This window comes from Trematomus bernacchii, unplaced genomic scaffold, assembly GCF_902827165.1.
Source record: "Trematomus bernacchii unplaced genomic scaffold, fTreBer1.1, whole genome shotgun sequence".
NCBI classification, from domain to species: domain Eukaryota; kingdom Metazoa; phylum Chordata; class Actinopteri; order Perciformes; family Nototheniidae; genus Trematomus; species Trematomus bernacchii.
This window is the reverse complement of record NW_022987646.1, coordinates 301,480-321,446: the sequence shown is the minus strand read 5'-3', so window position 1 is coordinate 321,446 and position 19,967 is coordinate 301,480. Positions and strand designations below refer to the sequence as shown.

The window sequence follows — 19,967 nt, the reverse complement described above, 5'->3', positions numbered from 1 at the left end:
AAGGTACAAATAATAATAGTTTATGTAACAGATAGTTTATGTAACGTCACGCTTTTAAGCCTTCATAATAATTTCATATCCATATATCTAAATGTGTAATTTGGCCCTTGATCATGTATATTTGACAAATAGTCTACAGCTATATATCACTGTCAATTTGTATATTTTTAACTGTTTAGTTCAGTTTTATTTTTTATTTTTTTAGATGTTTATGTTTGTTTATTTTCCGCTCTTTTTCATTTTCACATGATGTGCAATGCCTTGTGTACATGCTGCTGTGACGAAAACATTTCCCAAATTGGAGTAAATCTTATGTAATCTTATCCTACATAAAACTGAACCCTAAGTCTTCATTTAAATTGAATGTTATCTTGATTCTCTTACATTTGTAACACATTAATTTCATGTTAGTAGATAAAATGATAACTGTTTGCCATTGTTACATCTGAAGAATCTGAAACATATGAAAAAGTGTGTCCCTCTTATTTATTAATTAAAAGGATGGTGCTGATTGCTTGTAAATTATTACAGCTAACATTTCAAAACTATAATTATTTAAATATTTAAAACCATAGATGATTATAGGGATGATATATTTCGGAAAAACAATGACATTTAAGATCACCTTTCAATGCGAAATAAAAGAACAAACCGGTAAAGAAGGTTTAACATAATGACTCACAGATTGCATTCAATTATTATACTGTGTTCATTAACGTTTAGTCAAAAATTGAGGAAAAAAGATTAAGGCTACTGGTTCAAGTTAATTGAGATGTACTGTAGGTTCTTACATGTGTAGCTGCCTCCTACTTTAATGTAGACTGATCCACTGGTGCATAGTCACCACTAGATCCGTTTTGTTGGAAAAAAATCCATGAAAATACTCCTGACCTTTTTTTATTTTACCCATATTTAACACAGGACAGACCTATGTTTCAGTCAGCGCTACAAACTGTGACACTAGGGGGCCTCATTGTCCTGTGGAGAGTTACACAGTCTGCTTCACACAGTAAACATCATGCGTGGTGTTTGAATAAAGTGGATACCACTTGTAAATCTTTTTTAAAACTTGGTCCTACAAAGATTTGTACAATCCACAATTCATTTTGCTAAACCTATGTAATGTATAAATGGTTCGAGCCCATTCTAGTTTGATCTACACAATATAATCATCACTGACTCCAAAACAATACTTGAATCATGTCATTCAAATATGTTTTTTACATAATGGAGGTCCCATATGTAAGGTCATTTATTAGGTAAAGCATGTGCTTCCCCTTTAAAGATAACCATAAAAGATGTGAGCCAATAAGAGTTGTTTACTTTGCAGTCGTTTTTTTTTGTATATCCAGATTTCCTTTAAATAATGTTCTATATCTTAGCATATAATAGTTTCAATTGTTTTTATTTTATTATTTTGATATTCTTTAACTGTGTTTATGTACGCACAATGTACCCACCAAGACAAATTCCTCGTATGTGTTAACATACTTGGCAATAAACCTGTTTCTGATTTCTGAAGAGTCTTTTGCATTGATTACATTTAACTAATTTAACATACAAAACAAATCAAGCTTTTCCCAATTTTCCTCCATGTTAACCCTGTATTTGACAGTATTTGTCGGTAAACTGATCACACATTTGTCACAAACACATAAATAATTGATACATTATCATTTTTCTTCTCTGTCAATGAGCCGCACACATTTCGTCTGCTACACATTAGAGAACCAATGTGTCTACAGTTAGCACTTCAGTGGTGGACACAAGCATACAGGGACTCCTTCTATTTTTCTCCTCCTTTTCACCCCTCTCCTCCTGCCTTGTGTCTGGTTTCTTTTAGTGTAGATTACAAAGATGACCAGTGTTGCCAACATTACAGCTGTTATTGAGATGCAACCTCCAAAGACCAATATCGCTTTGTTCTTGAACATCCATCCACAAACTGAGCAAGGTTCATGCAGCTCGCTTAGCCTGCAGGTCTTCATGGTGTCATCCTCAGGGAAACCGCCACGAGTGATGATGTTGTTGTACACAGCGATGGAGGCTTTGGCCTTGGATTTGTGGTGGGTTGAGGTAAAGAGGCCAAACTGTGGGGCATGTCCATCTTGCAGTTTCCAAACGTAGAAGCCCTGAAGATTGACTTTGTCTAATTGGCGAGCTGGAGACAAATAATAACAGAGAAAAGGTAGATTAGAAACCCTCATCAAATGTCCAACTGTTCTTCCTCTTGGAGCTATATATAATAACCCAAATTACTTTATTTTAGTGTTACTTAATACAACCACTTAGGTGCTTGACATTAGTACAACGTAAAGGCACTTTTATTAAAACTTTACTTACGTAGAAGATTCAGATTAATAACAACAAATAAATGATCATGTGTTATTATATGATTTGACCCTATGGTGAAATTCAGAACCTACCGTAATAAACAACTGAAAGCCTAAGATGATTATGATAAAGAAAGATTAGATATATTTTTCTGAAATGGGCCTACTGTATGTGCAGGATGATTTGATGATAATACTTTTGTACTTCAGCTTAGAGTACATTTGTAATGCTTAACTTGTAACTCAGTATTTCCACACGGTGAACTTTAAAAGATCTGAGTATTTCGTCCACCTCTGTGTGCAAAACATGTCAGCCATAAAAGGCCATAAAGGGCACAGTGCGAACACAACACTGATCAACACTGTCGCCTATAATGTGTTTCTCTCCCCTCCTCCCTCTTTTTATGATCTTCATGTTTTCTCATTAATCCTGCTTTTATAGTAGGGAGCAATGTGGTCATAAAATCTATATTGCCTGTGGATATTTGCCTCTATCGCAACATCCTGAATTCACCGGAGGTCAATTTTGTTTACGCTAAACATTCTGGATCAAAGAGGAACACTACTGATGGAAGATCTTAAATGCATGCCCCACCTTTTAAGGCCTCCTGCAGGTAACTCCTGAGAAAGTGTTGCCTGAGTCTGTCCTCCACAGGAGCCTGGTCATCGACCCCTGTGGCTGTGACGATGATGGGCAGAGCCCCTCCATATCTCTGGCTCACCCAGTTCAGGAGCTTCCGCAGACCCCAGGGTACAACAGCCTGCCCCAGACTGGAGGACGGCCAGGTGGGATCAGTTAGGGTGAGACAGCCATGATCAGGGGGTTCTTTCTGCTGAGACTTGCCTTGTGTGTGGGGATATGGAGAAACCAAACGGGTGGTAAAATGGTTCAGTGCGATAAAACTCAATGACCCTCTCAGCTCCTCCTTCTCAGCCTCAGTAAAGCTTGGAAGAGAGGATCTGGGGAGGCCCATTACTCGAGCTCTCTCCTCCAGGTATTCCTTCATTTCTTGTGGGTAGTCCCCCTTGCTATGCTTCTCCTCATGGCTAGTCCCAAGCAACGGGTCTAAAAAGCGACCAAGTTCAAACAAAAGGAATCTCTGAGCTGCGGCTGTGTGTGAGTCCAGGAAGGGGTTCGCAGGTTTGGCCCAGTCGGCGTGCAATGCAAGTGATACCAGAGCTCCATGTTGACTAAAGTGTTCCCTCTCATACAGCCGCCAAGCTTTTGCATGAGCCAGAAGAAGGTTATGAGCTGCCTGATGCTTCTCTTTCTCACTGAAATAAAAATCTACCAGTCTGTTTGGCTCGTTGATGGTGATCCAGTAGGTAACCCAGGGCCCTAGCTGCTGGTAGCACAGTCCTGCGTATTTTTCAAAGGCCTCCACTGTGCTGTAGTTTAACCAACCACCAGAGGCATGCAGCGGCCCAGGAATACCCAGGTTTGGAGCTCTGTGTGTGGGGTAGTAGAGAATCACGACAGGCTTCAGGTTCAGCTTCTTGAGCTCGGTCAAGACACAGCGGTAGTACCTTGAAGATGAAGAACAGGATTATAGAATCAGCTGTTACTGTGCGTAGAAAGAAATGTCAAATGTCATCTTAACATGTATCTGAATCTGGCTAAAATCTATGCTGTACAATTTTTAACTGAAATGCCTTGTGTTGCTGTATTTTGGAAAACTGCCCATATTTGTGTTTCTACCTCAGAGCTTGAGGGTTCACATTAGAGAGGTCTCCCTGGGGTAAGAGCAGAGACCAGTTTAGAGCAAAGCGGTAGTGAGATGCCCCGGTGGATGCAAACAGGCGGAGATGACCCCGAATAGCCAAGTAGTCAGTGCACTGGGCCCGCCTGGTGGGCATCTTTATCCCCGGGACAGGACGCAGGGATCCGTCCCCTGTCACGTTCCAGGTGTACAATTGGGGGTCGGTGAACTGTGGTGAGAAAGGGTAGGAGAGGACCTACAGAAACAGTAACGACAGAAAAGAATGACGGGTAAATGTAGCATTTTATAAGCATTTCATTTGCAGAAAAAACACTGTATTGTCTGTTCAGATTCTCTCTCTTCTTACCTGTAAAGTGGAGTCAGCAATACCCCAGTGGAATTCGCAGGGGAAACGGCCTTTGATATCGCTGGAGGTTTCTTCAATGGGGAAACCATTGTCAGCGATGACACGCCTGTAGTACTGAGCCGAGGTCTTGGGAGTCCTGGGTCGGTTTGATTGGCTGAAGTCGATGTAGAAAAGACCTCGCCTAACACTGAAGCCATAATTCCACTCAAATCCATCCACCAGCGACCAGGCGGAGTAGCCAATCACCTGCACAGCATCAAACTTGATGGCTGCAAAAGAAAGATAATTTGTTTTGCTGACTTAGTTAAGTTGAATGTATATTTTGTCAACCTTTACAACTCAAATACACATTTAAAAAATGATTTGAAAAAAACATTTAATTACTATTTTAGCCAAAATAACTAACACAAACATTGATATACACACTAGTGTTCATACCCAAGTTTTATTTTTGTTAAAAGCAATAATGTTTTACTTTATGTCCACCAATTCTGTAAATCTGAAAGCATGTTGTTTATTAATAATATGTTGGTTAGTTCATGATCATCAGCTTCATTACATTGTTTTTTATTATGTCCTTCTTTTCTTCTCTTACCCTGCAGGACCTGGTTGATAAACCTCTTGGTCAGGTAAATGGCCACTGTGTCCTCCTTTCCCACACTGGCTTCAGTGAACCAGCCTCCCTCTGTCACCAGCACTGCCGGGTCCCCATACTCCAGCTGTATCCAGCCCAGAATGCGCTTCAGGTCCGGGGTCACAGTTTGCCCGTACTGGACCAGGCTCCGGCCCAGACGGAGGTTGTTTGGCCCGAAGGACAGAGCAAAGAAGTCGGCTGTTCCCTGCACCCAGAGCTTCTCCTCAGGGGAGAATGTGGGCAAGAGGGCCCCATACTTGATTTTTAAAGAGAGTGGGTAGTCCCCATCGCTGAAGATGGGGTTGGCAAACCAGCCGAGTACAGCCTCCATTGACTGTTGGCAGAGCTCAACATTGGCAGCTGTGGCTGCGCCTCTTTGAGGCTCCACCCAGTGGGATCCCAAAACGATGGATACCTTACCCTTCTGAGCCGGACGGAAGTGGGTGTTGTAGGTGTGCCATGCTTTTGCGTGTGCCTGCAAAACACAGCAGTCACGTTGTTATTGTTATCTATACTGTGACGTAGTCAACATAGTCACAATAAGCCTTTTTCCACAGAAAACATGTTCCTATTCTACAACACAAAAAACACAAGCACAAATGATTATTGAGGACTGACTTTATTGAGCTTCAGTTTGCTGACTAGCTATTAAAACACTGCAAACACTCACAGAGCAGCTAACCTCACACCTGAATTTGTTATTTCATTGAGAGAACATTTTAATAAAAATACATCTTATTAATTCAACACTATAAATGTAGTAGTAGTTGATCAGAAAATAATGCCTTGTTACTCTGGCTTGGTTTGGGCTAATTTCAGGTACATTTCTAGGTGTTATATAGTTTCTTGAGATGTCGTGTTAACTAAGAGAAAAATAAGCAACAACTAAAAGGGATTTGCTCATGCTATCTGCGTGTTTCTCACTGTTCCCCCACCATCTGTGCTAGTCTGCATAAGCGTGAGTGATTATTAATGAAGCATATCTCCATGACTTCCTGTCACACAGTGTTTCGCTACAGCTCAGAAGTGCTGATGTGATGTGATGGACTTTGACTTCAATTTATTTTAAACCAAACCTGTCAACATTAAATATAACTGGTCATATCATTACATAACTTCAACGTTGTTGTGTTTATTAAATGACATTAAACCTTTTCAATCTTTTGAAAGATAGTTATGCTATGAATCTTATCGAATTATACATTTATTTTTAGCCCTGATATCCAATCCAGGGATTTTGGCCAGAATTGGATACCTTAAAAAAGTGATTATCATGGCTTTGCACTTTGCTCCACCAGTTATATGTTATGTGCAATAAATCCCACATCATTCAGTTATAAATTGTTGAATTTGTTTAAACAAAAGAGCACAAAGACAGCGTCACAATCTTGTTTGTTCAGGATGCAAACATTCCTTGACCATCATAAACTGATAAAGCTGCTGCAGAGGCTCAAAGTGTATATCAGTTGATATCATGGGAATGAGTACAGAGTATATTCATATACAAGCTCACAATAGGTCAATTAACCCTGTCTGACTTACCCTGATCAGATTGTGGGCCACCATGAGAGATCCAGCAGGTCCGCCTGTTTCTCCAGGAGCGTGCACGCCTGTTCCGTACCCCTGCACAGCCACCAGGTATGGGTTATGCATTGTGAGCCAGTACCTGACGCGGCTCCCAAATGCATGGAAACAAAAGGCAGCATACTGCTCAAACAGTCCCACCATGGTGTCATTTTTCCAGCCCCCATAGAGCTCCTGCAGGACTTGTGGCAGGTCCCAGTGGTAAAGGGTGATGATGGGCTCAATTTTCTTCTCCAGAAGCCTCTCTATGAGACGGCTGTAGTGCTCCACAGCAGCTCGGTTGGGCCGACCTGTGGCATTCCCATCAGGAAAGAGTCTGGGCCAGGAGAGAGAGAAGGAGTATGATCTGACACCTAAATACTCCAGCGCCTCTACATCTTCTTCCCAGCGAGCGTAGCTGTCACTAGCCACATCGGCGGTCTCTGTTGACACCTTATTTCTGACAGTGGAGTGGGTGTAATGATCCCAGATGGATGGGCCTTTCCCCTCCTGATCCCAGGCTCCTTCTGTCTGGAAGGCAGACGTCCCCGAACCCCAGAGGAATCCTGAAGGGAAGGTGTCATAAAGGAAAGACTGATTTTTGATGAAGTGGTCCGGGTTGGGCTGCTTCCAAATCTCCTTGCCCTCCCCAAGAAAACAGGTGGCCTTGTTGCAGGCACACACTAGCAACAGAAGGGAGAGTAAGAGGCACTGTCGTGTGGGAGGAGAAGGATGGTTCAGCATATTGAAGGACTCAGAAATCCCCTTGAAGGAAGGTGCTGCTCTCAGTCAGAAAAATGACTCTGTTCAGTATCATAAATCCTCTTGAGAAAGACAAGAGAGCCATAATGGTGGAGGAGCGAGGAGACTGATCACAGCCAGGAGAGAGTAACATCTGAAACTTCGTGGTGCGGCATTATCCATCTGACAACCTGCTCAGACTTCCTTATCTCTCCCTCGGTGTACTTGTGCTCCCACTCAGCCCCTCCCTACCACATCATGTCCACACAATAATCAAAGGTTGACTCATATCCACACACATGCTCGTGTTAACTAACGGTGAAGTCTTTTCACTTCTAATCCCAAAAACGGTACACATCGAATACAGAAAATGCATTTAAAAAGAGAGACCTAACACTTCCAACACAAGACTGAGTTTTTCCTGAGGGCACACATCTACACACACAGCTCTTAACACGCTGTTGATTGCTGTAAGAAAACAAATGTCAATAATTAGCTTGCACTCTGATCCTAGCTCCATAACTAAGAAGCAGTTCACATTGCAGTCTCATGTTTCCAGTAAGCATACAGATTGTTTTGACCTCTTTAACTAAGGCTTTGAGTGCTGAAACACATTTCCCATTTGAGTTAATGGATTTCAATCAGTGACATTTATCAAAGAAACAGGAAGGATGATGCAGCCTGGAACTGAAAACAAACAAACCAGCCGTTGTCTTTCGGCTTATGGCCAGAAGCTGCTAAGCACCCCCATATTGAACTTCCAAGATTTGATCAAGCTATGCCAGAGGAGAACAGTGGCATCAGCTCATATGGCCTTATTCAATTTAGCTCCACTTGCTGTATGAGCAACAGTCACTGACCAAAGGAAACAACACCGCTGCCAGAGTACAAACACTGCTGGGAAGTGTGTGTTTGTGTGACTGTCCCATCTGTCTGTACACAGGTGTGTCCTTAATAAAGCCTCCAAATCACAATAACACGAAAAGCCCCTTCCTCATCCTTCTTCATTAAAGGTAATGTGTGCAGAGTAAACAGTGTAGTTGCCCAGGATACACGTTGCTTCAAGGCATTAGTGGGAAAAGTTAATTGAGTTGAAATGGTCATTTACCACGGCTGACCTCAGTGTGCTCGCTGCGATACTAAAGAAAAGACGCCCAAGAACACTGAGGGGAATTTCAAAGTCATGCAACAACCATTCACAGCAGGACATATTACAGATATACACATTAAAGACAATTGTTAATAGTTTGAAGTATAGTATGATTGTGGTAAGCTGTCTCTTTAATTTAAGAGGAAATAAGAGGCCTGCTTTTTAACATTTTAAATTGAAGTAATGTTAAAGTCGTTTTTTAATTATTGCTCTTTCAAAAAATGTTATCTGTGTTGGCTGAATTATTTATTTTTCCAAATAAATTGTTTTACTATTGTAATTCTCAATCTTGCAAAATTCTACTATTTTCTGTCCGTTTTGTTTTAATCTTTCTACAATGGGCTGCATGTTGGTGCTACATTAACAACGTTGAGTGTCAGAGCCCGTGTTTTATCTGTAAAGGAGCAAAACCAAATGGCTTTTATAAGATTGTATAAGAAAAAGAAAGTTAATCATTACTAAATCAGAATAAAGGACTAAAATAATTTCACTTCCCATATTGACATAATATCCCAGCATGTCTGATTTGTTACATATAAAGTGGTTTCCCAACGTATAAAGCTCTTTACAGTAAATAAAAAGGGAAGTGAAAAGAGGATGTAGATGAGAGAAAACACATAATTGGTCTGACAGTTGCTTTCATTTCCATGTCTGATACCTCTCAGTCATTATTTACTGCAACACGAGCAGGTTGTGTCAAATAAAAATGAGAAATCAGAAGCAGCTTCCATTTTAACTCTGCAACGAGATATTTTTTTATAGATTTATAGACTAAGGACAGAAATCTTCAGCTGTTTGATCAGATTGTCAACTGGCAATGTGTTCAATTATGATGCACTGCTTATCAAGCAATTAAAAGTCAACTCATCATCACATTAAGCTGCGGTGCTTCTGCTGAAACAATCCATCTGATCTCAGTACAGGTTAGTGCACTCTTATCAATGTACTCTGACGTTGTTGGATGTTGTTGTATGGTGTTAGCCTATTTAACAAATGGATTAATAAACAGGGTCTGTTTGGATTAAAATGCCACTTTTGCCGAAAATAATAATTAGGTTACACAAGTCAACACATATACAGAAGCAATGGAGAGCTTCTAAAAGTATAAAACAAAGCTCGAGAAACATAATCATTAGATCTATCTATTGAACTCTAATGGATTTGTTCAATTCAGTATTTAAATGATGACTAGAGATTTAAAGAAATTGCTATTTGTATTTAAATGTGTTGTGCATGATTGAAGGTAATATATTTTCAAACAACTACTTCCCATTTTGATGTCAAATGCAGTTAAATTACATCCTCATGAAAGTTACAGAATGACATCCACTATTTATTCCTTTACTATTTGTTCCTATTATTTAGTTCACCCCATTCATATCTATGAGGATAGGCCAAATAAAACAAATCCTACCTGTATATTGCAATACAGTTTAACAGCAATAGAAAACAACTTTCTATACAAGGATTATGAAGATTAATCAACTTTTTCTTGAGCTGTTTCAACAACAAAATCACCGTCATCATTTTTATAGCAGAACTTTTTTATTAGACAGGTGTACCTAATCAATTGTCAACAAAGTGTCCTACTTACTTTGTTTCCCCTTTCTTTCATCCAGACAAACAATGACACCTGTGACTGCTGCTCTCTGGGCGGCAGCCATGTTGATGGGACTCCAGGGGAGTTCTTCATTCCCTGACAGCAGCGTAGACCTCTCATCCAAAAACCTCTCCTCTGTCCCAAGAGACCTGCCACGGAAAGCTGAGTCTATAGACCTCTCATGCAACCACATACAGCTACTTCACGGAGGAGACTTCAAAAACACCCCTCTCCTCAGATTCCTCAACGTTTCCTGGAATAGTTTGAAGGACATCGATGAAGAGACGTTCCTCGACACGCCACTCCTGAAGGATCTGGACCTGTCACACAACGGGCTGAGGAACCTGTCGGGCCAGCAGTACCTGCTCCACACAGAGAACCTTCTGGCACTCAATCTGGCCTTCAACAAGTTTCTTACAATGACCCTTGGGAGTGAGTTCAGTTCATTGGTCAAACTGGAGACATTGGCACTTGGACCCCAAAACATCAGTATGGGTGATTTCAAGAATATTGCTAAAGTGAAACTGCGTACACTCACTCTATCCCTGGAGAATAAACCCTGGAGTTATACAGCAGGCAGTCTGATCGATGTTCAGGCTCAAAGGCTTCAGATAGCCCTCACTGGTTCTCGAATATTAGACCATGATCTGGTTGCTGATGCTCTGTCACTCTTCGCTGAAGTGGAGTTGATGAATTTGAGAAGTGGCATGAAAGACCTGAGTGAGCAGCTGATCAAGAGAGTAGAAACCCTCACATCTCACCTGTATCTCACCAACATATATATCAGCTGGGAAGACTTCACTGACAGTGTGAATATCCTTCTGCATACATCTATTACCCACTTGAGGATCTCTGATGTGACCATGTACAAAATGCCTTCTGAAGAGACAAATGTAACCCAGACGTCAAAGATGAAGTCCTTTACAGCCAGAGAGGCAGTGGTGAAAGGCTTCTTCTTTTCTCAGGAGGCTGTGTACAACTTCTTTATCAACATGCCGGTGGAGAGTTTAGCAATGGTTGAGATGCCAATCATACACATGACGTGCCCAAAGTCGCACAGTCCTATCCGCCAGTTGGACTTCTCCAATTGTGCTCTATCCAACTCCATCTTCTCCAGAGTGGAGGGTGAAGAAATTCTTGAATGTGAGAAACTGGATAACGTGAGGAAGTTGAATCTGGTTGGCAACAATCTCAGGAGCCTTCAGATGCTCAGCAAACGTGTGCAATATATGAAGTCTTTGCAACATCTGGACCTCAGCCTCAACTCTTTGGTTTATGACGGCCTCCTAGAATGCTTCTGGCCACCCAACATCACAAATATGACTCTGTCTTCCAATGGTCTGACCGGTTCCGTTTTTAAATGTCTACCAAAAGCAACAGAGAACCTGGACCTTCAAAACAACCAGGTTTCTGTGATACCATCATCCATCTTGAAACTGGGAAACCTTTCATCTCTGAATCTAAATTCAAATAGGCTGCGGGACCTGCCAGTATGCACGGGATTCCCCCTACTGAGTGAGCTTCTGCTCAAGTCTAATTCCCTCCATGCACCATCTGTGAACAAGCTGGAAAGCTGCCCCGAACTGAAAACCCTGGACGTCGGTCACAACCCCTTCACCTGCACCTGCGCACTGAGAAGTTTCATAAGTCTTGGCATCAAGTCTAAAAGGAGAAGTCACACAGGAATTCAATTGTTGAGCTGGCCTAAAGGATATTACTGCACCTACCCAGAGGCCGTTAGAGGCTTCTCCTTGAAAGACATCTCAATCCCAGAAGTCTCCTGTAATGTGGGCCTTCTAGCTGCAGCCATCTTGGGCCCAGCAGTTATTGTGATGATTGCAATTGTGACCCTGTGCCATCATTTGGATGTTCCCTGGTATATGGGTATGATCTGGCAGTGGACCAGAGCCAAACATCGTGCCAGAATGCGTCAGGTTCGCCCTGAAGATCTGTTGGGTGTTGAGTTTCATGCTTTTGTGTCTTACAGCCAGCACGACGCAGACTGGGTTCAGAACTCCCTTCTCCCCAACCTTGAAGGCCCAGCAGGTGGTCTCCAGATCTGCCATCATGAAAAATCCTTTGTACCCGGAAAGACAATTATTGAGAACATCATCGCATGTTTGGAGAAAAGCCGACGCTCCGTTTTTGTGCTCTCTGCTAACTTCGTCAAAAGTGAGTGGTGCCACTATGAGCTGTACTTTGCCAGCCACCAACGCCTTGCTTGGGGACCGGATAGCGTTGTGCTGGTGCTGCTGGAGCCTCTACCTCAATACCTGATACCATCCAAGTACAACCAGCTGAAGTCCATGATGGGCCGGCACACATACCTGGAGTGGCCCCAGGAGAGGGCCAAGCACAGGCTGTTCTGGGCTAATCTCAGAGCTGCCCTACAGGCAGACCTGCCAAATGCACCAGTGACTCATGAGGAAGAGTAAAAGGAAGTGGTAAGAGGAAGTTCAAATGGGACATACGGGACAATTGAATAAAGGGAACATAGTAAGATTAAAACAAATGTGGGCACTCTGGAGTGTGTATACTTCCTATTCTTCTTTCTTTTCTGCATTAGCATTATTTTCCAGAGGTTCTCATTTTTAACCTTGTACAATAGACTAAAGATAAACTAACATCTTGTAAGCTTGCATTGAATAAATCATAAAGGCAACTGCTTTAGTGGACATTTAATGAAAATGTTTATATAAACTAACACTTCAAGTTTGTAACAAAAACAATAAACTTTACACAAGAATATCAAAAATGAACTTCATTCTTTTGTCAATTTCAACTCCCACAAAATGTTACAATAGGATTTAACCAATTTCGAATGTGGTTGAGCACATGTTGAGAAACAACTACAGTCTTACTAAATCTGCATGAGCGATGTATATTCAGAAAAACAACATTATCTCCAACTCTCTGAAAAGAGAGATCCATTTTTAAGGCAAGGAGGCCTTATTCAGTTCAGTGATGGACGATAATGAAAAGAGGGACAGAAAATCAGTCCAGCTGCATTAACACTGGTCCTGGGATCAAAAGTATGAAAAGGTGAGAAAAGTCACAGGCGAGGTTTCAAGGAAGAGACTGAATGATCATGATTTTCTCATTGATGCAGAAACGATGAAGCACACTGAACAGGTTTTCTCCACATCGCGACACCTGCCTCTCCATAGCCAGACGGAAATCTTCCTTCACTCCTTTGGTGATTCCACGAGTCACTGTGTGGTGTCTGCAGAAAAAAGGGTAAAACAATAATCACAAACATACATATGGTCAAGAGATGTACTATTATGAGATGATTTGAGGCCGAGATCTATGCCGTAAAGACAAAATCATGAAAAAACCTTTTCATACAAACATCATACAGCCAATCAAGATTACACAACAAATTCATCATCATAAAGAAACAACATATAAAACAGGTTCACAAATGAAATGAGATCAAGTGTTATGAAAAGGTAAAAAAACTAAATTGATTTCACAACAAGACCAACATCATTCTCAAATAACAACAACAAAAACAACAAAAACAACAAAAACAACAACGATGACCACAGAAAGACGAGCAATGGCTCAAATAAAAGAAACGCGGACAGGAAATCAAACTCTTGATGTAAAATGACAGGCCCAAATCAAAACTGTGGGATGACAAGCCTTGAAGTTGGGAATGAAGGAAGGGTGACTGGTGTGGGGGGGGGATGGGGCCTGGGGTACCTTTCCATCGTCTGCACCCCTTGTAGCAGGAGGGTATTTAACTCCACCCCCAAGGCGGGACTAGGGTTCCTAAGGGACAGCAACATTCAACAACTCTTAGTCAGTGAGGGTGCATTCAAGAGTCTTAACTTCTACAGCAATGAATGAAGGAGTTAGATAGAAGGTTATTTAAATCATAAACCCCTTCTCTTTCTAATGTCCGCTCCATTTAAAGCATTTTCAGTTCAAAGCACATTTTTCCCCACAGGCAATGTCTACCAAGATTATTAATCAATATCACTTTTAAACAGCAACAGAACGGGAGTGTGCAGAGTCACGATGCAAACTGACACGTTTAAAAAAAGAGAAGTGCTTACTTGATCAGCATTCCCTGATTGGGCAGCAGCTCGAGTTGGATCCTCCCCCCTTCTGGAGTACGCAGGTAAGCAAACTCCTCCAGCATGTCAATGTCTGACAGAAATCATGAGCTCATGGAAATTACAATTCAAGACAAGGGAACAAAAACAAAGTAATTGGTCTTTATAAGCGAATCCATTCATATCAGGCTGAGGCTTGGGTGAGCAGTTACAAGTAAAAAGGATACTGGTGACGTAGTTGAAGAAATTCTCATACTGGAAACTGCCTTGCTGACAGATCTTATCCACTGCCTTTAAAAACAGCATCTCTCCCTGTGGCCAGTCGTGCTGCAGGAGCACCACCACATGGCCGAGCGACAGGTCGTCACGACTGTCTGTGAAGGTACGCAGCTAAATACACAACATAAAAAACAAGAGAAAATGGGTTGTACAAGATTTAATGCCTTAATAGTCTAGAAATACATCGCCACAAACAGTCCCAGTGAAACCATCAAAAACAATGGGGACCAAAATACATTTCATTAATTATTTTAATTATTTGATAAATACCTTAAAGCAGGCAAACATCAGCTGGAAACAGAAAGGTAACACAGCCTTGCCGGTGCAGGGAAGCAATCTCAGGTCATTACCTAGACATCGCAAAAATAAGTCAGTCACTCACAATGTTCTGATGTATCATAGCAACATATTTCTGTATCACATGACAAATATTGTTATTCCTGTGAGTTCAGTATCAAGTGACATTTTTAACAGTCTGTTTTGTCAAATCAATATGTAAGTTGCAGCGATGATAACTTCCTTATAGTATTAATATTAAGTTACATGTTAAAACTATATGTCACAACATACAGGCAGACACAATAGCACCTTTTTTGCTTATTACAAAGGGTCAAAAAGCCATTCAAACGTTAAAATCATTAACTGAGACATGCTCTACTAAAAGCAAGAGGTATTTACCTTTTCTTGTTTTGGTTTTGCCTCGACTCCAGTCCTCTGGGCTCTTTGTGGGTTCTTGGGTCGGGGGCGTCAGCCCGCAAACTACATCAAGCAGCTTCTCACAGGCCAGCTGATTCACACATACAGTACAGTACATGCATCACATGTCTAAACACGGCAGGGGTTTAATGTTAAATAATGCATACATTGCCTGCATTTATTAGGTCATTTGTCCTCAAAATCCTGTTGTAATGACATGTTTTTGTGTTATGTAACTTTTTGCAAGGGCAAAATCGTTTATTAATTATTATTGGTGAGCATATTCAGCTGAAAATGAAGCTTTGCAGCTTTAAAATGTACATGTAAAAGTCATGCGAGACAAATGTAGAAGCCTTGGGGCAAAATTATCACATATCAGTTAGTCAGAATGGAAAAGTATATATGCATGTGTATCTCAAAGTATCTGACAGTTGAACTCTGCTCTGCTGCAACTGTGAGCCTCTTCAATTGACCTTTAGTATAACGCCACCTGCAGGCCAATAGGTGTTAAGATTATTAAAGCGTTATGTTTTTTGTATAGCTCTAAACATATGTTAAGAATATATTAAAAATAAAATAATCTACAACATACTGTAAATGCATTTCATATGATGCAAAAGGTACAACAAAGACTGCTCAATACAATATTGTAATTGTTTGTGTGTGTGTACCCTGTATTCTCCCAGTGCGTAGTGGCAGGACGCCTGCTGAATCAGAGCCCTGTGGTGCTCCAGACTGCCCTGCCCTGAAGGGCTCTGCTGCCCTGGCTGAGGCTGCTGCACTGCGGCCATCTGGTGCAGACTGGAGAGGGCTTTACGGTACTGTCCCTGGAGACACACACACAGATATGATCATCATAGGGTCACGACGATTCATAGAGACACATGAAAAGCTATCATTTTAATATTTAGACATACTGTTTTAAGTCACTGGCCGTTATCAGTTGTGTTACAGTATGTTTTATAACCTCTTTTCGCCTCATTCTTCAAAATATTGTATATAATAAGGTATACAGTATGTATTGATAGATACTGTTTATTGCTGCTCCTCCAAATATTTATCACAAATAAATCAAGTTAAATGTAGTAAATTAAAAACTGATAAAATACTTTATTGTAAAAAACGGTATATAAACAACAGACAAAAGGGCAGGAAGGGTCATGTCACAAACAGAAAGCAAATACATCATAACCGTTTCTTGCCTGGTATATGATCGTGTCGGTGAGGAATATTCTGAACCACAGCCAGCTGTCTGTTTTCCAAGAGGCACAGATCTTCTTGAACTCTGGTTACAAAAACAAAAAATCAAGACTTTGTTTATGAAATGTTCTCCTTTTGAAATGGTGTAACTGTCTGTTATGTTTGATCATGTAACCATCCGGGTTATTGACACCATATGGTGCAGGTCGATGAAATAAACAAGCAAAAAGTTTTCATCTGCAGTAATTGTGTTTTTTTAATTCATGATATTGTGTCCAACTGATCGAACTGAACTGATTGTCTGTGTGGGTGAAACAACAACACATATGAACAGAGGAGGTGTTTACCAGTTTCCAGGCCGTCGTGGGAGTGAAGAAGGTCCCAGCTCTCCCTCGCTGTGCGGAAACTCTCAAGAGTCTCTGACCAGCTGGGCATCTCAGTCTTGTTTACCAGAATGTGTCGACCGCGACCTTTTCCCAACCCCTCCTCATCATCTGAGCTCTGAAATGAAAAACAAACACAGACGTGGTCCAACATTAACTAGTAAAAAAAGGCAGGAACAACAGCCACACTATAGTCACATACGACATTACATTACATTAACAGTATTTCTGGTCTTGAAACGATTACATTATTTCTGATCTGTACTCACCATCGTCTTCTCTCTCCCATCTGCCAATTTGCGTTTCTTATGTGCATGTTTGCCAGCTCCTCTTTCTGACTCCAGATCGTTATACACCGAGCTGAAATCCTCTACAAGGATCCACGGCCCCGAGCTCAGCGCATTCAAACCTGCCAGAGATAGACCCATCATTTTGATCCTTAGAACTTTCATTGATAAGACAATAGTGATGCATTTCCTGAGAGAGTGAAATAAACAAACAAAGAGAGAGGCTGACCCTGGAACAGTGCAGGCTGTACAGAGGAGAGATAGATGAAGGCGCTGCGGAAGAGGACGAGAGCAGCACAGATCACCACTTGACTGCAGCATCGGGACCTCGTGTCTCCTTCCAGACTGGGCAGGTAGCGACACAGCTCCTTCACTCTCAGCAGCATGTCCACATAACTCCTAGAATAAATGTACACAAACAAATAATAATTAAAACCATTTGAGTACATCAGCACCATCTCTTATATGACAGCAATACATCCATTTATATGAGTACTGGTAGAATAAATATAATAAACAGCTCTCAGTATAACACAGTGAAATACCACAGCCTTCAAAATGACCATGACTCAACACTTCTCTAAAATAAAACCATTTGTGTACATCAAGATCTGTGTAATTGACTCTTTTTTGAGTGTGTTCAAAACATATGCAATGATTTGTTACTACATTTTATTCAGATCTATTCTGACAACTGTGGGCCTCTCCATTTCTTACATGATGACAGCAATACATCCATTTAGATCAGTTACAGTAGACTTAATATTAGAAACACCTCTCAGTATAAAGTCAAATTTAAAAGCATCACCAGGCTCAAACCACAGCCTTCAAAATGACCACAAATCTAAATGATCTAAGATACTTTGAATAACAGAATATTATGGCCATGAATGTAAGATGTATTGCAGAGCTGTTGTTAAAGAATGCATTCATTTAAGCTAGGTGTAACTAATAACTTGTTGTTTATCAAAAGAGCAACCTGAATACAAAACAACCATGAAACACAGTAATGGCTGATTGACATGCAGACAGATACACTACCTCTGTCCCTTGTCTCCCTGCCACTCGCAGCGTGCTCCAACGACAGCGACAATATCCAACAGCCTCTCCCAAGGTTCTGCCACCACTGACGACTTTTCTGACAGGCCGTCTATCACATAACGCTGGGAGCCACGGGACACAGTGGGGGACTTCAGAGACCCACCATCTTGAGAGCCTGAAACAAAGAACACAAGGAGCAGAAAAAAACATCAGGCCGGCAGTAGAGAGAAACAATATAGAGGACAAGAAATCTTTGATGTATCACACTGAGATAAGGAAAAGGAAAGAGCAACATCAACCACTTGCAGCTTCACCTTGTATCTGTACATCAGCTGCGGGTCCACGGGTCACGTAGCCGATGTAAAATTCAGCTGCTTTTAGCATGTACTTCTGCATCAAGCTGGCTGGCAACCGCATGTCCATGTTGTTCATAACCAAAGGAAGGACATCGCACACTGTAGTAATAACAACAAATTCGATAGGAAGTTATTGCATGTACAGAATATTGATTTGGATAAAAAAGCATGTTTTAATGTGAGTGTTTCAATCACCAAAAAGTTTCCTGAAGCAGTTGACGGGAGTCTCCACATTCTCTGATGCCTCCGCCTCTAACAAGGTTTCTCCTAGACTGACCTAAAATCACAGCAGAATGTACTTAGCACCGACTGTTTTAGTGTTAAACTGTCAACACACAGAAGGTATGCGTTTATTACATACCCCGTGCTGGACCACAGACTCTGGAAAGCGCTTAAGAAGAAGGAGCAGCATCTCTGCCTTCTCCAAAGTGTTGAAACACTGCTCTGTGGCTTTCAGTAGCATCTCACACTGCACACGGCCAGGCAGCGTCTCAAAAAGCCCTGGGGAAGACAAATATACACGTGTCAAAAGATAGTTCAGATTTCCAAAACCATCAATGTTTCCCACACTTAATTATCACTCTCCTGACAGTGAATCAAACGTCTCTCACCTCGTAGAAACAGGGCATGTTTGTCCTGGGAGTCACTGCGCAGTGCAGCTGTGATGACACTGATTTCTCTCCAAACAATGGGCTGATCTGGGAAGTTTATAAACCTAAAGATTGGGGGGGAAATGTGTAACTGTTAGCTCAGACTCAGCCAAGGACATTGGACATGAACACTTGTACAGAGCTAGTACACTGTAACTCACATGTCATAGAGCAGTCTCCCTGCAGAGGCTGTCCTCTCGGCATTGCGCTCGATGATGTACATTTCATACTGTGAAAACATGTCAAACACAATTTAACATTGGAAACACAACAGAGGATCCAAACACGTACGAAATGCATGCAGTGGTTAGACAATAAGCAGCCTAATGTTACCTGTATGTTGAAATCTGCAGGGTACAGGGTCCTGGCAGTGATGAGCCAGGCTTTGGCCGCACAGGGATCATCAGAGACCAGATCCCGGGCTCTCTTCACCAAAAACTCGCAGTCTTTTTGAGCTGACATTTTTACATGCAGCTAGTTTTGTATACCGAAGGAGACACACTGCTAGCTAATGTAGGCGGTTGTCCTACATACGGACACGTCTCGGTGGATATATTTCGGTTGCAGTATGTAACAGTTAGCCAACGTTACGCTAAACAGAACTGTCTAAATACAGCTATATTATATAGTTAGCAACACGAAGCTAGCTGACTTGCAGCTGTCATCTTTGCTCCAACTGTTTACCAGATCGTGCTAATGTTATGGAATATCTCATAGAAATGTAACAACCATGAATATGAAGAGAAAAGAGAGCAATTATAGGCCGTTTTTAAATTTACCAGGCAAACCTAATCCTTTATTTACCAGCAGATCTCTTAACGTTACAATAATGACGTCGCGACACAGTCGTAAAACTGTCGCTACATCCTGCTTTACGAAAAAAACGACGCGAGTCAATTCTGACCGTTTGAACCGTTTGCAAC

At 41.4% G+C, this 19,967-nt stretch overlaps 3 protein-coding genes across 4 annotated transcripts; 1 reads left to right on the top strand and 2 right to left on the bottom strand.

Moving 5' to 3' along the window:
• Positions 1 to 1,389: 1,389 nt before the first annotated feature.
• Positions 1,390 to 7,707, bottom strand: klb (klotho beta). The gene is made up of 6 exons (XM_034134084.1): positions 6,577 to 7,707; positions 4,996 to 5,509; positions 4,401 to 4,669; positions 4,033 to 4,289; positions 2,929 to 3,860; positions 1,390 to 2,161 (listed from the first exon to the last, which is right to left on the bottom strand). The coding sequence occupies exons 1-6, from the start codon at positions 7,339 to 7,341 to the stop codon at positions 1,746 to 1,748; spliced, it is 3,153 nt and encodes a 1,050-aa protein (XP_033989975.1). The 5' UTR covers positions 7,342 to 7,707; the 3' UTR covers positions 1,390 to 1,745.
• Positions 7,708 to 9,153: 1,446 nt separating this feature from the next.
• On the top strand, positions 9,154 to 12,848 carry tlr1 (toll-like receptor 1). The gene is made up of 2 exons (XM_034134081.1): positions 9,154 to 9,411; positions 10,108 to 12,848. The coding sequence occupies exon 2, from the start codon at positions 10,115 to 10,117 to the stop codon at positions 12,521 to 12,523; it is 2,409 nt and encodes an 802-aa protein (XP_033989972.1). The 5' UTR covers positions 9,154 to 9,411; positions 10,108 to 10,114; the 3' UTR covers positions 12,524 to 12,848.
• ints10 (integrator complex subunit 10) lies at positions 12,835 to 19,506 on the bottom strand. Of its 2 annotated transcripts, XM_034134082.1 has the most exons (18): positions 19,378 to 19,506; positions 19,206 to 19,273; positions 19,006 to 19,109; positions 18,756 to 18,895; positions 18,590 to 18,671; positions 18,353 to 18,493; positions 18,039 to 18,213; positions 17,227 to 17,396; positions 16,980 to 17,119; positions 16,675 to 16,828; positions 16,330 to 16,412; positions 15,799 to 15,954; positions 15,110 to 15,218; positions 14,702 to 14,781; positions 14,380 to 14,542; positions 14,153 to 14,246; positions 13,797 to 13,865; positions 12,835 to 13,311 (listed from the first exon to the last, which is right to left on the bottom strand). In XM_034134082.1, exons 1-18 carry the CDS (start codon positions 19,504 to 19,506, stop codon positions 13,155 to 13,157), a joined length of 2,214 nt encoding a protein of 737 aa, XP_033989973.1. In that variant the 3' UTR covers positions 12,835 to 13,154. The 2 variants fall into 2 exon arrangements, with proteins under 2 accessions (XP_033989973.1, XP_033989974.1); XM_034134083.1 differs by lacking the exon at positions 13,797 to 13,865.
• Between the last annotated feature and the right edge of the window lie 461 nt (positions 19,507 to 19,967).

What these genes read in the sequence shown, in the direction of transcription:
- klb (XM_034134084.1), bottom strand. Translation starts at nt 7,341, where the DNA reads ATGCTGAACCATCCTTCTCCTCCCACACGACAGTGCCTCTTACTCTCC. An exon ending in TGGCCCACAATCTGATCAGG is followed by an intron (nt 5,510 to 6,576) that starts GTAAGTCAGACA and finishes TGTGTTTTGCAG; the next exon opens with GCACACGCAAAAGCATGGCA. An exon ending in TATCAACCAGGTCCTGCAGG is followed by an intron (nt 4,670 to 4,995) that starts GTAAGAGAAGAA and finishes TTTCTTTTGCAG; the next exon opens with CCATCAAGTTTGATGCTGTG.
- tlr1 (XM_034134081.1), top strand. Translation starts at nt 10,115, where the DNA reads ATGACACCTGTGACTGCTGCTCTCTGGGCGGCAGCCATGTTGATGGGA.
- ints10 (XM_034134082.1), bottom strand. Translation starts at nt 19,506, where the DNA reads ATGTCAGCTCAAAAAGACTGCGAGTTTTTGGTGAAGAGAGCCCGGGAT. An exon ending in CAGGGAGACAAGGGACAGAG is followed by an intron (nt 17,397 to 18,038) that starts GTAGTGTATCTG and finishes CATTTATTCTAG; the next exon opens with GAGTTATGTGGACATGCTGC. An exon ending in TGATGTTTGCCTGCTTTAAG is followed by an intron (nt 14,543 to 14,701) that starts GTATTTATCAAA and finishes TTGTGTATTTAG; the next exon opens with CTGCGTACCTTCACAGACAG.